The sequence below is a fragment of the Archocentrus centrarchus genome, chromosome 9 (assembly GCF_007364275.1).
Source record: "Archocentrus centrarchus isolate MPI-CPG fArcCen1 chromosome 9, fArcCen1, whole genome shotgun sequence".
NCBI classification, from domain to species: Eukaryota; Metazoa; Chordata; class Actinopteri; order Cichliformes; family Cichlidae; genus Archocentrus; species Archocentrus centrarchus.
The window spans coordinates 5475602-5488284 of record NC_044354.1 but is presented as its reverse complement, the minus strand read 5'-3'; the positions used below and the strand labels follow the sequence as shown (position 1 = coordinate 5488284).

The 12683-nt window shown below is 40.5% G+C and overlaps 1 protein-coding gene across 1 annotated transcript in view; it reads right to left on the bottom strand.

The window, feature by feature from the left end:
- Positions 1-594: 594 nt before the first annotated feature.
- cspg4ba (chondroitin sulfate proteoglycan 4ba) overlaps positions 595-12683 on the bottom strand; it is a 30753-nt gene continuing 18664 nt past the window's right edge. Inside the window, 5 exon segments of the mRNA XM_030738274.1 lie at positions 595-4614; positions 5702-5885; positions 6329-6501; positions 10283-10414; positions 11224-11422. Coding sequence (XP_030594134.1) covers positions 2573-4614; positions 5702-5885; positions 6329-6501; positions 10283-10414; positions 11224-11422 — 2730 coding nt within the window. The 3' untranslated portion in view covers positions 595-2572.

The following is a 12683-nucleotide window of genomic DNA, read 5'->3' as shown; positions in this document are numbered from 1 at the left end:
TTTAATTAACACCTGTAATGTCCCCTGTGTTTGTGTGCTTGGGGGGTCAGGAAAACAAGTAATTGCTTTCTTCACACGACACCGTCAGCCATGTAGACTGACTCACAGCGGGGAGGCTTCAGCTAGAGAAAACGACTCTTGTGGTTTTGCAAATCACATTACATGCCGAACATGTTGGCAGCCACTGAGATTCATCGGCATTTGCTTTGAACAAAACACATTTTCTTATGAGAAAAAAGGCATCTTAGTGCAAATAACATCACATGAACATCAATTAAAGCAATTGCAGGAAACTGTGAGGATTCATGGTGATAATGAATATTTTTATAATGGTGTAATGTGCCTTTTTTTTTGCAGCAAGCACAGTGCCGCTAAGTGGAGGGTAACAGGCAGCAGGACAGTTTAAATTATAGTGATAGTGGAAACTGCCAAAAACCCATTTAGGAAGGAAAAATAAGTGATAATTTGGATGTTAATAAATTTTTTTCCATGAGGAGAAATGGACCAATAGCACACCAGAAAGACTGCACATGCATATGATGCTGCTACTGCAGAGAGTAAAATTAAAAAGAAGTTTACAAACTTTAGGTTTATTTAAAATATGGTATAAATAAATATGACACTTCTGTTACATAACTGAGTCGAGACTAGTCAAGACTAAAAGGACAATTCTCTTCAGTATAAAATAATATCACGCTAACAGTGGTTTTATCTGGCCTGTCTCATTTCCCAAAGCAGTACCATTCATTTACAGTGGATACATCATTACAGCGTACAGCAGATGTGTTCAGTAATTTGACAGCATAAGTTAAAACAGGGTAATCAGTGATAAATAATGAATATATTGCAAGTAAAAGCACTCATTTCAGTCAAAGAAAACTTGTTTATCTGCCAGTAAAGATCTGTGCGCTAAAACTCACTCAAACGTGCTCCACCTCAGGTCAGCCGTAGATTAATGAGCTCATTTTACAGAATAATCCTCGTGTTTCATATTTAATTATTGAGGTAAAGATGAATGATTACAGTGTAGATTTGTATAATTTCTAAGATCAGTGCCTTGATTTTTCTGTATGTGGTTATATTGGGAATAGTAAAATAAAATTACATGAAAAAAATAATTAGTGCTAACATTTAACCCAATGTGTTGTCAATGAATTGATCAGGTCTATAAAGAAGACACTAGTACAAAATCTGCCATTTACTGTACAGCCATGCTGGGAAACATTTCAGACAGATTTTTCTTTATGTTAAAGTCCTGTAATTTTAAACAGACCTCAACTAATGACAATACATGCAACCCTCAGTAAAGGTACATGACAAACTTCCTGAGTATACAACATTTTTATACTATAATATATAATAACAATATAAAATCTGCACAATCAATTGAAATGCCAGTGTCAGTCTTAGTAATTCACAGTTATTAGAATCATCTTCCGCTCTGCTGTTCATAACTCTTAATGGGAGAAGCTTCAACATGCACGAGGACAACGGTGGTTACATATACATTAGGCACAAACATCGTTTATAATTCTCTACAATTACCACTTTGTAAATGCTCCAGTGAACAGATTCTGTTGCACCAACTGAACGTGCAGCAGTGGTTGTGGTGTCGGATTGTAAAACACAGTTCACTGGAAAATTCAAAGCTGTCCTGTTTCTGATAAAAGTATCGCAAAGGACTTTGGAAGGAGTGCTTTTGTTCTTTATCCATCATGAAAGCTGCAGGAGTTACTTAAGCACATGTACAGTTTTATGTCCTTAAAATTTTTTTTTTTTTAAAAACTCACATGTCCAGCAGATACAGAATATTATCACCTTGCTGGTGTTTTAGGTGACCTTTTAACTTTGCTACATGCAAACTTTGTGTGGTTCCCTTTAGCTTCCTGGAGCTGCTGAAAATGGGGTGTTAGCATGAGCCTTGCAAAACCAAATCACACAGTTGTGCAAGGCAGAAAAACCAAACAGAACAATGACCCATTCGAGGCCAAGTCACATAGACTGAAACCTCTTATATGACAATATTGCTTAGGCTATGCAACAAGTAGTAACCACATATAAACTAATTTAAGCACACAACCAAATTTCAACCTGCTGTTTCTCAAGTGATTTCATGCTCACATTGCTCAAGAGTTGTCTGCAGTATTGGATGTAAAAAAAAAAAGTGCATTTCCCAACTGGATGGCGAGTAGCTTATGGAGGATGCTGACTGCTGCCAGGTGTAAAAGTTGTTCCTCAGAGCTTCAGCCAACATGTTTCCAAAGGTGCATGTTTTTTAAAACTCCTAAAGCAAACGGTTTCCACAGTTTCACTACTGCTCAGAGAGTAGCCGGTGAATGTCTGCAGACAAGTTGGCGTCAGAAATCTGCGAGTGACCAAAGCAATCACGTGGAGATTTTTGGAGGGGCAGAATATACCTCTTTGTCTCTTATGACTGCTAGCGATCATTCACTAACCAGGTGGGGAATACACATTTTTCCTGTGCAAGCAGTGGCATCACACGTCCAAAATGGTGGACAAATTACCATCAGTTTGTCAGTGGTCATGTGACGTGAAGTTTGGCTGTGAGAGATCATACCCAGTACTGATTCTTCTGCAGAGTGGGAGTGGCGGTTCTAATCATGGACGATGCTGCAGGGGAACCATCACTCCAAGAACTTATAAGCATGTTAGAATCTATGGTATTATAAGTTGTGCCCTGGTTTGGTGCCAATAATCTACCTGGGCTACCTGGGCTACCTGGGCAGGTGTGGTTTAAAGGAGTGACAGTCACACTGGGAACTGTTGGGCTCCTCTGGGCTTGCCCTTGGTAAGACAAACTGTTCGGAAGATCAGTGGATGTTGTCTCTTGTGTTGCGGCAGTGCTCTGTTTTCTTTGCCTGTTATGTCGAAGAAAGACAACCAGCACCACAAAGATGATTACAAGCAGGAGCAGAGCAAGCAGTGGTAAGATAACCAGGAGGGGGTTAGACGTTTTTTGAGGGTAGGACTCTACACGAACTGGTGTGTTCTTGAAGAGAAACTCCTCTGTTTGAGATGGTTTGCCCAGAGTCGTACTAAAAAAGCTCGTTCTGTTGGAGTTTCCCCAGCGGTTGCGTCCCCTGAATTTTTGCTGATTTATGCTTGGTTGCTGGGTGGAGAGGAAACCTGGAGACAGGACGGGCAAAGCAGTCTTCATTGCTGTCTGAGGCACAGATGATGTGGCTGAAACAGGACTCTTTGTGGGTGGATAAAGTGCTGGCTCATATGGCACAACTGTAAAGTGGAATTCCCCTTTAGCAGGTTGGATGCCATCAGCTTTCAGAACAAATACGATTGAGTCATTTAGCTCTTCAACACCAGTCATATTAGCGTTCAGCTCAAAAGCTACCTTGCCCTGCACGACCTCTTGAAAGGTGAAGGACTCTGCTGGGACAGCTTTTCTGATCATTTTAACGTTTGGTCGAACCACTTTCCCACACTTAGGATGGGATATTATTTCAAAGACGGGGTCACTGTCACTTATATTAGCCAGTTCAGATGCATCAAGAAAGTTAGTGTTAAATCTGACAGTAATCCCACTGGGAACCCTCAAACCTTTCCCAGTCTGGAGCAAAGGTTTCACAGTTATGTTAAACACTTGTCCAGTCAGATTTGCCTCTGAAGTGAAGGCGGTAAACTCAAAGCTGTCTTCAATGGAAGAAAGGGAGATCATATGGTAGGACAACTTTCCTGTCTGGAGATCTTCCTGGTCAAATTGCACAACTTCTCGATTGTCCCTCAAAAGTTTGCCAAAGTTTGGAGGTCTTGTAATCTGGTAATGAATGGTGACATTTTTCCCATTGGTCTCAGCAGCGAGGTTGTCCTCTGTCAGAGATGCTGAAGTCCTGCCTTGTTGCAGCGTCAGTCCAGTATTTTTTACCATAGAAATTGTGATTTCTATCACTTCTAGGTTAAAGAGTTTGTATATTGGTTTATGATGGCCGTCTGTGACACTGAAGTAGAATACTCCAGAGAGGGAACTTCCGTCATGAACGAAATAGACACTTCTTTTATTGATTTGCACTTGGGTAAAAGCCTCTACTGATTCATTCAAGCTTCCTTCGAGAGCTAAGTAACCATTGCTTGGCTTGCTAATCACAGAGAACTTTATATCTTCAGGAGGATTGTCCAAGTCTTCAACGTTGAGATTCTCTGGCCCAAGGGCTACTGTATCTCCTTGTACCACCTTGAGACTTGGAGCTTTGGTTTTTAGCAAAGGTGGCTGGTCATTCACAGGGATGACTGTAATATTAAAACGCTCCACAACAACATCACTGTCATCTTGAGGGCGTTGCGCAGTTTTCCCCTTAGGATTAAGCCACGCACTGAATACAAAAGAATCCTGAGTCGTCTCTGAGTTGTCGTGTTTGTAGGTGATACCGTATTTTTTGACAATGAATTGTGAGAAGTTAGGTTTCTCCTTGGTTAGGTTTCTCTCACCCACCACGATGACGCCATGCTGAGGCAGGGATGTCACCTGAAACCACACCTCATAGGAGCTCCGCTGAGGAGTAGGCAACTTGGACATCAGGTTAGTGGCATCGAGCTTGGATTCGTCAATGACGACACTCTCCCCTTCTGTCACCTCAGCACCTATCACGAAGCAAACTTCAATTAATGAGCCCCGACAACCATGTTAAACACTTTTAATTTATAGTTAGGGCCGGATCAGGTGACCCTGAACCCTCCCTCCCATGTATAGTTTTAAATAAAATGTCTCTTTTAGAACTGAGCAGGCTGCCTTAAACTTTATTACATTCATTTATATCCCTTTTAGTATCATGTGTAAGGCCTTTGATGCTCCCATTTTAGTTCAAAAAGACTTCGTTTTATGACCACTAATTTACAAAACTAATAAAAACCTTTACAATTTCACTGGAAAGGGTATGAAAGGTTATACTCCTTATACAGTTATGAAGAAAATCAGCTAATATACTCTCAGCTTTATAATTTTTTTACTTGACATTAGCTCCCGTTTGCTTTTAGAATTCAGTTTAAAATTCTCACTCTTACATACAGAGCACTAAATGGACAAGCCCCAGACTATTTATCCCAACTTCTTGTTCAACACACTGCTGCTCGCTGCCTTCGTTCACAAGCTCAAAACCTTTTAGTTGTCCCTGTACAGCGCTTTGTGACCTTTTGTCTCTGAAAAGCGCTATATAAATAAACTTTACTTACTCACTCCCTAAAAATCTGTCCTGGCAACACCCTCAAAAAAAATAAAGGTTTATGTCAAGTGGTGGTCAAAATGATGCTTATTATTATATGTCAACAAATGAACACTTCTGATGACCCTGCTCACTCTGCCTGCTTTGTTGCCTCTTTCACCCTTTGTGTTGGAGGTGGGCTGGTTGTGTGAGGCTGGCCCTAAAAGGAAGCACATCTGCTAATTGTTTAAAAATAGCTTAGTAGCTAATATTCTCCCCAGCAGGCAAGCACATGGTTTGTTCATTTTTTTAATATTTAGTTAATGTATATTTCTTTTAACTGTAATTTAATTAAATACATTTTGGTTCTGTTAAACTTCATTATCTCTGTGGTCTCCCAATTTTGTCTGAACTCTGAGCTGCTTCATGCCATATTGTAAGCATGCTTCCATCATTGTGTTAATGTTTATCTCAAAGCAGCAATGTGTCTGAACAGAGCTGCGGACACAGCTGCAGAATCATGTTCATACCTGTGTTTGCAAGCAGGACTGTGTTGTGTTCAGGTCCAGTATTCTCATAGGAGATGTCAAATCTGAAGGTCTGAGTGTCCACTGAAGCAGGTGGTGACGCTACAGAGAAGGTCACAGAGTCCGTGGCTTCCCAGCCCGCTGACTCGACAGGAGTTTGAATGTACAAAACCTCCTTCCTGTCCACCTGCGGCACACAAACACTCCAAAAAGTCAAGCAAGAAATGTAGATCCCTGAAATCAGCAATCCTCAAAGTGGACATAATCAACGGTGTAAACTGTTCAGCGGCATTATTTTTAAAGACGTTACTACAGACTGTAATCATTACTTTAAATCTGCTCTGTTCAGCAGTAAATATAGCACAGCCATCACAGCTGTGATTGTGTCACATAATAATCCACCAGTAATAATTGATTACGTAAAAGCATTACATGTTTTATTCAGCTAAAAGATGCACAATGTCAACTTCCTAAATGAGAATGTGCAACATTTATTATTCATACAGAGGAAATCTGGTACCTTTCCACATCAGTGGAGAAACTCTGATGTTTAACATTTCTCCGGTTCACATCACATAATACACGTAAGCCTGATAAGTGTGGGCATGACCTGCAGCTCCTCACACTTACCATATCTTGTGTGAAAGTGGAGAGCTCTGCTGTTGAGTTATCAGGCTGCCTCATCGCCAGACGCCCCAGTTTAGGATGCCGGATCACGCTGAATGTTATGAGGCGGTTCGAGGTGTTGCTCAGGTCATTGGTCACTGCTTGTAAGTGCTCATTTGTGATTGGTCTTGAAGAACCTGTAGAGAGGTGAGGAATTAAATAACTTTACTGATAAAGTGGCCTGTTTGATCATCTGTCAACAAAACAGATTGTTTTACTGCATCTCGTATTCAGCTTAGCTGTGACCACACTGTTAAAACCATTTTTTTTTTCCCCTTTGAAAGTGTTCCACATCTTTTTGACTCCAAATTATGCAAAACAAGGTCTGGAATAGACCGATGAGATTCCTTTGATGTGTCAAATTAAAGCAGCACTGCAGACATCAGAGACGTTTTACAGCACAGCCAACTGCAGTGCGGGTGTTACATAAAATCCAAACAAGAAATTAAAAGTAGATCGGCTCCTCGCAGACGTAAATCTCACACTTGGGGAAAATGTGAAAAGAAGCATCCACTGAGCGAGATGACTGACTTCTGAGGAATTCTTTCTCCTTAAGATGAATTACACAGATTTCCACAGGCCTGCTGTCACTGCGAATATTGTCGGGATCCTAAAAGACTGCTGATGAATGATGGAAAGCAATGATAGAGAGAAAGAGGGGTGAAAGCACAGTGTAACTCATTCATCGCCTTTTTCCCTTTAATGCAGCGTTCCCACCATCCATATCTCTCGTGGGAAATTTCCTGCTTGGAAGAAGCGAGAGCGACGAGTTTCTTATCTTTTAACAATGAAAACCTAGCTTGCAATAATACCCAATATTCCCGCCATTAGGTCATTAGCTAATTAGATAATTAGCTTTGTGTGTTAATAATAAGAGTAAATGTCCTCACTTTTTTTTCTGTGTAAAATTTACAGCTGAAACCACCATGACTGTCAGAATGGCTTTCAGGTAAATGTGGTTTCTTAATTCAGCATATGCAACCATTTAGCAAGTAGTGTCTGCACAATTTCCCAGAAAACACCCAGACATTTGAGGTGTCTGTGAGGAAAGAGGAAAACATCTAACTTCCCTCCACACTGTGAGAGTGTTTCATGCCACCCCTCACCCCATCAAAACCCTTCATTGTCAGTTAAAGCTCCCATCTCTCTCCCTCTCTCTCTGTCTGGGTCTCTCTTTCTCTCTGGTCGGCCTGGCACAAAACACAAACAGGGCTGCCTCAGACAGACAGTGGCACAGCTTTTCAAGTACCCACTCACCCTGTGGCTGGGAAGCTCAGCAGAGCGTGCCAGTTGGCTGTATTCTCCCCTCACCATATTCACACTGAAAATCTCCGAAAACTAAACATGTTTGCAGACAGACAAACCCAGCTGGCCTATTTTTATCTCCTGAATATTAACAGTAATAAAAATCAAAACATTCAGAAATGCAGAAGCTGATTCACCAGTCTGGTATTCGAGGGAAAAAAACAAAACAAAAAAGAAGTGGTTGCTGCAGCTGTTAGAGATGTGCTGAATTATTTAACTAAAAAAAAAATTCAGTGCAGTTCTGCAGCGGTCAGGCTGAACACACAAGCAGGTTGCAAAAATACAGTTAATGGGAGATCAAAGGTGTCAGAAACAGTCACTCTTTCAATGAAGTCATGCAAAAATAACTCCCCCCACCCAAAAACAAAAAACCAAAATAAAAAGAGGAAGCCAATACTGTGGTCATGGTTCTTACTAGTACCACAGAAAACCAGTAGGAGTTGATCACTAAGACAAGTAAAAACAGGCAGTTTCAGTTCTTTTCAGGAAGCAGCTGTGCACAAATACTTTTTTAAAATCGCATTATTAGAAGAGAAAATAAAACAATGGGAATCCCAGATAGGAGTTCAGGTAGTTTGGTGTAAGTCTGTATTTTTCTTACCATCAACAGATCACATTAAAAGACTAAAACTAGTTTTGACCAGTCAGATTAAGCTCTTTACTTCTGTCAAGGAGGTGATACAGTTGTCTAGGTTTGTGTATTTGTGAGCAGGATTACTTAAAAAGTTATAGATGATTTGATCCGGACCTAGATCCATATCTGGGAATTTTTGGAAGGATTCCTTACCGATGCAGGACAGGGCAAAATTCCATATTTTGCATCATATGCTGTAAATAAAACTGAATAGAACTGAATATTTTTAAAACACTTCAAATTAGCCTAAAAAAATTGTTCAGTTCAAGACTATCAAAATAATCTAATTCAGATATAAATATTCAGATTTCCTTCTGGATCAGGAGAGTCCGTTCATGTAAAGGGTGACGGGGATTTTCAGGCTTGGCAGAGGTGTGCGGTCAGACTGGTTCACTGTGCCGCTGAGCTCCATTATTGTCAAAAACCATTAAAGACGCATCAGTCTGACACACACACACACACACACACACACACACACACACACACGTCTTCATTCCCATGTACGGACGCGGTCAAAATTGTTGTTAAAGAAAGAAAATCCCACAACAGTCACTGAAATAACTTGAAACAAAGTAATAACAAATAAAACTTTAGTGAAAAATTGGCCTGGACAAAAACGATGGTACCCTCAACACAACCTTTTGAGGCAATGACTACAATCGAGTGATTTCTGTATCTCTCAATGAGACTTCTGCACCTGTCGACAGGTACTTTGGCCCACTCCTTGTGAGCAAGCTGCTCCAGCTGTCTCAGGTTTGAAGGGTGCCTTCTCCAGACTGCAGGTTTCAGCTCCTTCCACAGATCAGGGCTCACAGAAGGCCTCTTCAGAACAGTCTGCTGTTTTGTTCTTAGCCATCCCTGCGAGTTTTTAGCTGTGTTTTGGGTCATTGTCCTGTTGGAGGCCCATGACCTACAAGTGAGACAAATCTTTCTGATGCTGGGCAGCACATTTCGCTCCAGAATCCTTTGATAGTCTTGAAATTTCATTGGACCCTGCACAGATTCAAGACACCCTGTTGCAGCAAAGCAGCCCCACAACATAATAGCCTCCTCCATGTTTCACGGTAGGTGCAGTGTTCTTTGTGGAGCTTTGTGGCTTGTCATTATGTATTGTGGCAAATTCCAGTCACTTTTTTATGGTTTGCTTTCAGCAGTGGTGTCCTCCTCGGTCTTCTTCCATTAAGTCCACTTCAGCTCAAACAGCGGTGGATGGTACGATCGGACACTGTTGTACCCTGACCTTGGAGTTCACCTCTAATCTCTTTGGAAGTTGTTCTGGGCTCTTTAGTTACCATTCCTATTATCCCTCTCTTCCATTTGTCATCAGTTTTCCTCGTGGCTGCGTCCAGGGAGGTTGGCTACAGTCCCGTAAGCCTTAAATAACATGCGCAACTGCAGTCACAGGAACATCAAGCTGATGGGAGATGATCTTGCAGCCTTTAACTTTAACATGCTTGTTAAGAATTGTCTCTCTCATCTCATTTTCAATATTTTCTAGGGGTACCATCATTTTTGTCCAGGCCAGTTTAATTAATTTGTTTTTTTAAAATAATTCTGTTGAACCCTAATTCAAAAGCAATGCCTGATTTTCATTGGTTAACTTTCAGTAAATTTTTATTTATTATTACTTTTGTCAGTTTCAAGTTATTTCAGTGCCCATTGTTGGTTTTCTTTATTTAACAAAAGGGGACCAACAATTTTGCCCACATCTGTAGTTTATTTTAAGTCAGAGAAATCTATTTTATCCAGTGTGGTTTTTTTTCTAAAACCGAAGTGCTCATATGTTTAAGGAGATTATAAATCAGATATTTTAACCCTGTTTTCATACCTTCTGTCTTGAAGCTGAGCACCAAAGAAGTGGGAAAAGTAAAAATATTAACAAATAAAACAGTTTAAATTTTTTTCATTAATATTTGAAATATATACTAAAGCCACTTTTATGATTTGATGATTATACACTTCTCAGAGAACGCGTTTACCTGGAAAGACCTTTAGTGGTAGATTTTTTTCTAAACTGAGAATGAGGGCTTTTGCAGTAATACTGAAGATCTGCCTGGGAGTGAAGTTCACACCATCATTGGCCTGGAAGTTAAATCCTCCAGACATAGCACCTGGAAATGATATCAAACAAAGCAAAAATATTAAAAGATCAAACAGTCAGTATCTGAGGATAACTGATATTTCCATTATTCAGAAAACAACAGCCTTTTGAGTTTTTTATGTACATGTTTTTACTATGTTCCTGGATGCACAAACAAAAAGGCCCAAGGAAAAAAAAATAACACAACCCTGAACTTCTAATTCTTTAACACTATCATATTAGTGTGCGTGTGTATACAAGTCTGTAAGACAACAACAAGAAAAAAAGACATTCCTCTGCACTTGCGCACTGTTACTGCAGCCTTTCATGGTGATAGATACAAAGAAAACAGTAGATATGAATCAGAACAGAAAGCAGAAACCTGATCTGAGCCACCATCAAACGATGACAGAAGGTTTTCACTGCGTCACTTCAGTTCCCAGACTATGAAGGACTGTCACCTACGACCTGGCTTTCAGCCCAATTGGCCTGTATCATTTCTGCAATCAAGTTAACGGCCAGGGAAGACACTGTTCCTGCAGATGATTTAATTCACTCAGAAACTACAAAGTAAATCAAATAATAACTGCCAACAGCACCTTCTAGTGGACGCAAGAGGAACAACAAAAACAAAAAATGTTAAAATTACATTTGGTGTTTCTGCATTTAATCCAAACCATACAAGAGAATGAAAAGACTCCGATCACACAGGCATTTATTAATTTTAGGTTATAATTAGTGAAAGAAAACCAAAATCAAACGTCAAATTATAAAATTCAGCAACTACGTCTGTCTTCTCTCTCTGTTCTAGCACCGTATGCGATAGGAAAATAAGTTTACCTTTGTGAACAAACACCAACTGTCCCTGGTCTATATGGGCCTGGGTGAAGTTGAGCACGGCCTTCATGGGGGCGCTCTTCAGGGCCAGATGTCCATTGCTGGGTGGAGTCACCATGAAATGCAGTTCCTCTGGGGGGGTGTCTTGGTCCTGCACTCTCAGATCCTCCAAAGTGATTTCTGTCACAGAGGACACCCAAACCTGGACACACGACAAACAAAGACAGAGCATCCGCCATCTGACCTCAAGGAATCTGCAAGGTTTTGTTAGACAGGGGCTCATAATGTAGAGCCTCACAGTGTTTGACAGCTAAACCCAAGTTTGACATTTATTGTGGTATTTTCAATGAAAGGCTGTCATATTTGATTATGAAACAGCGGCACGACGCTTGCTAAAATAAAGCTCATTTACATTTGTAAATGCCACTCTTTTCCCAATTAATCTAGGCAGCCCTGAAAAAAAGTCTGTGAGGGTGAACAAGATTATGCCCCGCTCACTCTACAAATTAAAAAGCACGCGCGCCGCAGCTAAGCTACACCTACTCTCTGCAAAGATACAAACGAAATGAAAGAGATGCACATAAAACAGCACAGAACTCATGTGTCCCTGCCATTCATTAGCTAATGCAACAGACAAAAGATCCTTTGAGTGTGAGTCCAGCTCTAAGGTTATTTCACAAGCTTTGCTCCCTCTTTCTTTTGTCCCGCCATCTTTCTACTGTGCAACATAACATCCACTGAAGTAGGACTGCTACAAAAACACTTTCAAACTCAGGCAAATATAGATGTGATACAATAACAACCTCAGGAAAACTGTCACTCAAATCAAGGACATTTTGGGCCTAAATATAGCCATGCAGACTTTGTGCACAGTTAGATGTTCTGCAGAGTGTTGGTTAGGCACAGTGAAGCACTGCTTCCATGTAAATTCAAAAGCTAACACGAAGGAACAGAGGATTTCATTGACACACAGAACACGAAACTACTGAACTGTGCAGACACTTGACAACAAAAGATGAGCTTCTACACTCCAGGCCAGAAGAACTGTTGCATAACAAGCCATTGTTGCTTCGACAGGTTGTCACGCCGCAGTAATTAATCCAATGTTGTGATCAAAATGATGGGAATGTACGGCCTCTGAAATGTGCTGAACTGAACAAGCCGTCGCCCCTGCAGACATTTTGAGCCGTCGCAGTGAGAAAAGCGTAGGTGTCACATTGGATATAAACAAACTGATCATCATCAATAACAGATCGCTGAAACTGAAGCAGCTCAAAGGAATGCAGCCATCATTAATTCTATTAACATCTGTGCTTTTCATATTGACTCAAACCCATCTTCTGTGATGGGATGATCAATGTCAGCTGTGATAAAGTAGGATGATGGCTGTGTTATGTGTGTATTTGACAGGGCAAAAATACATTTCAGTTTTATACATATAAAAGGTTATGAAAAAGCTTTTC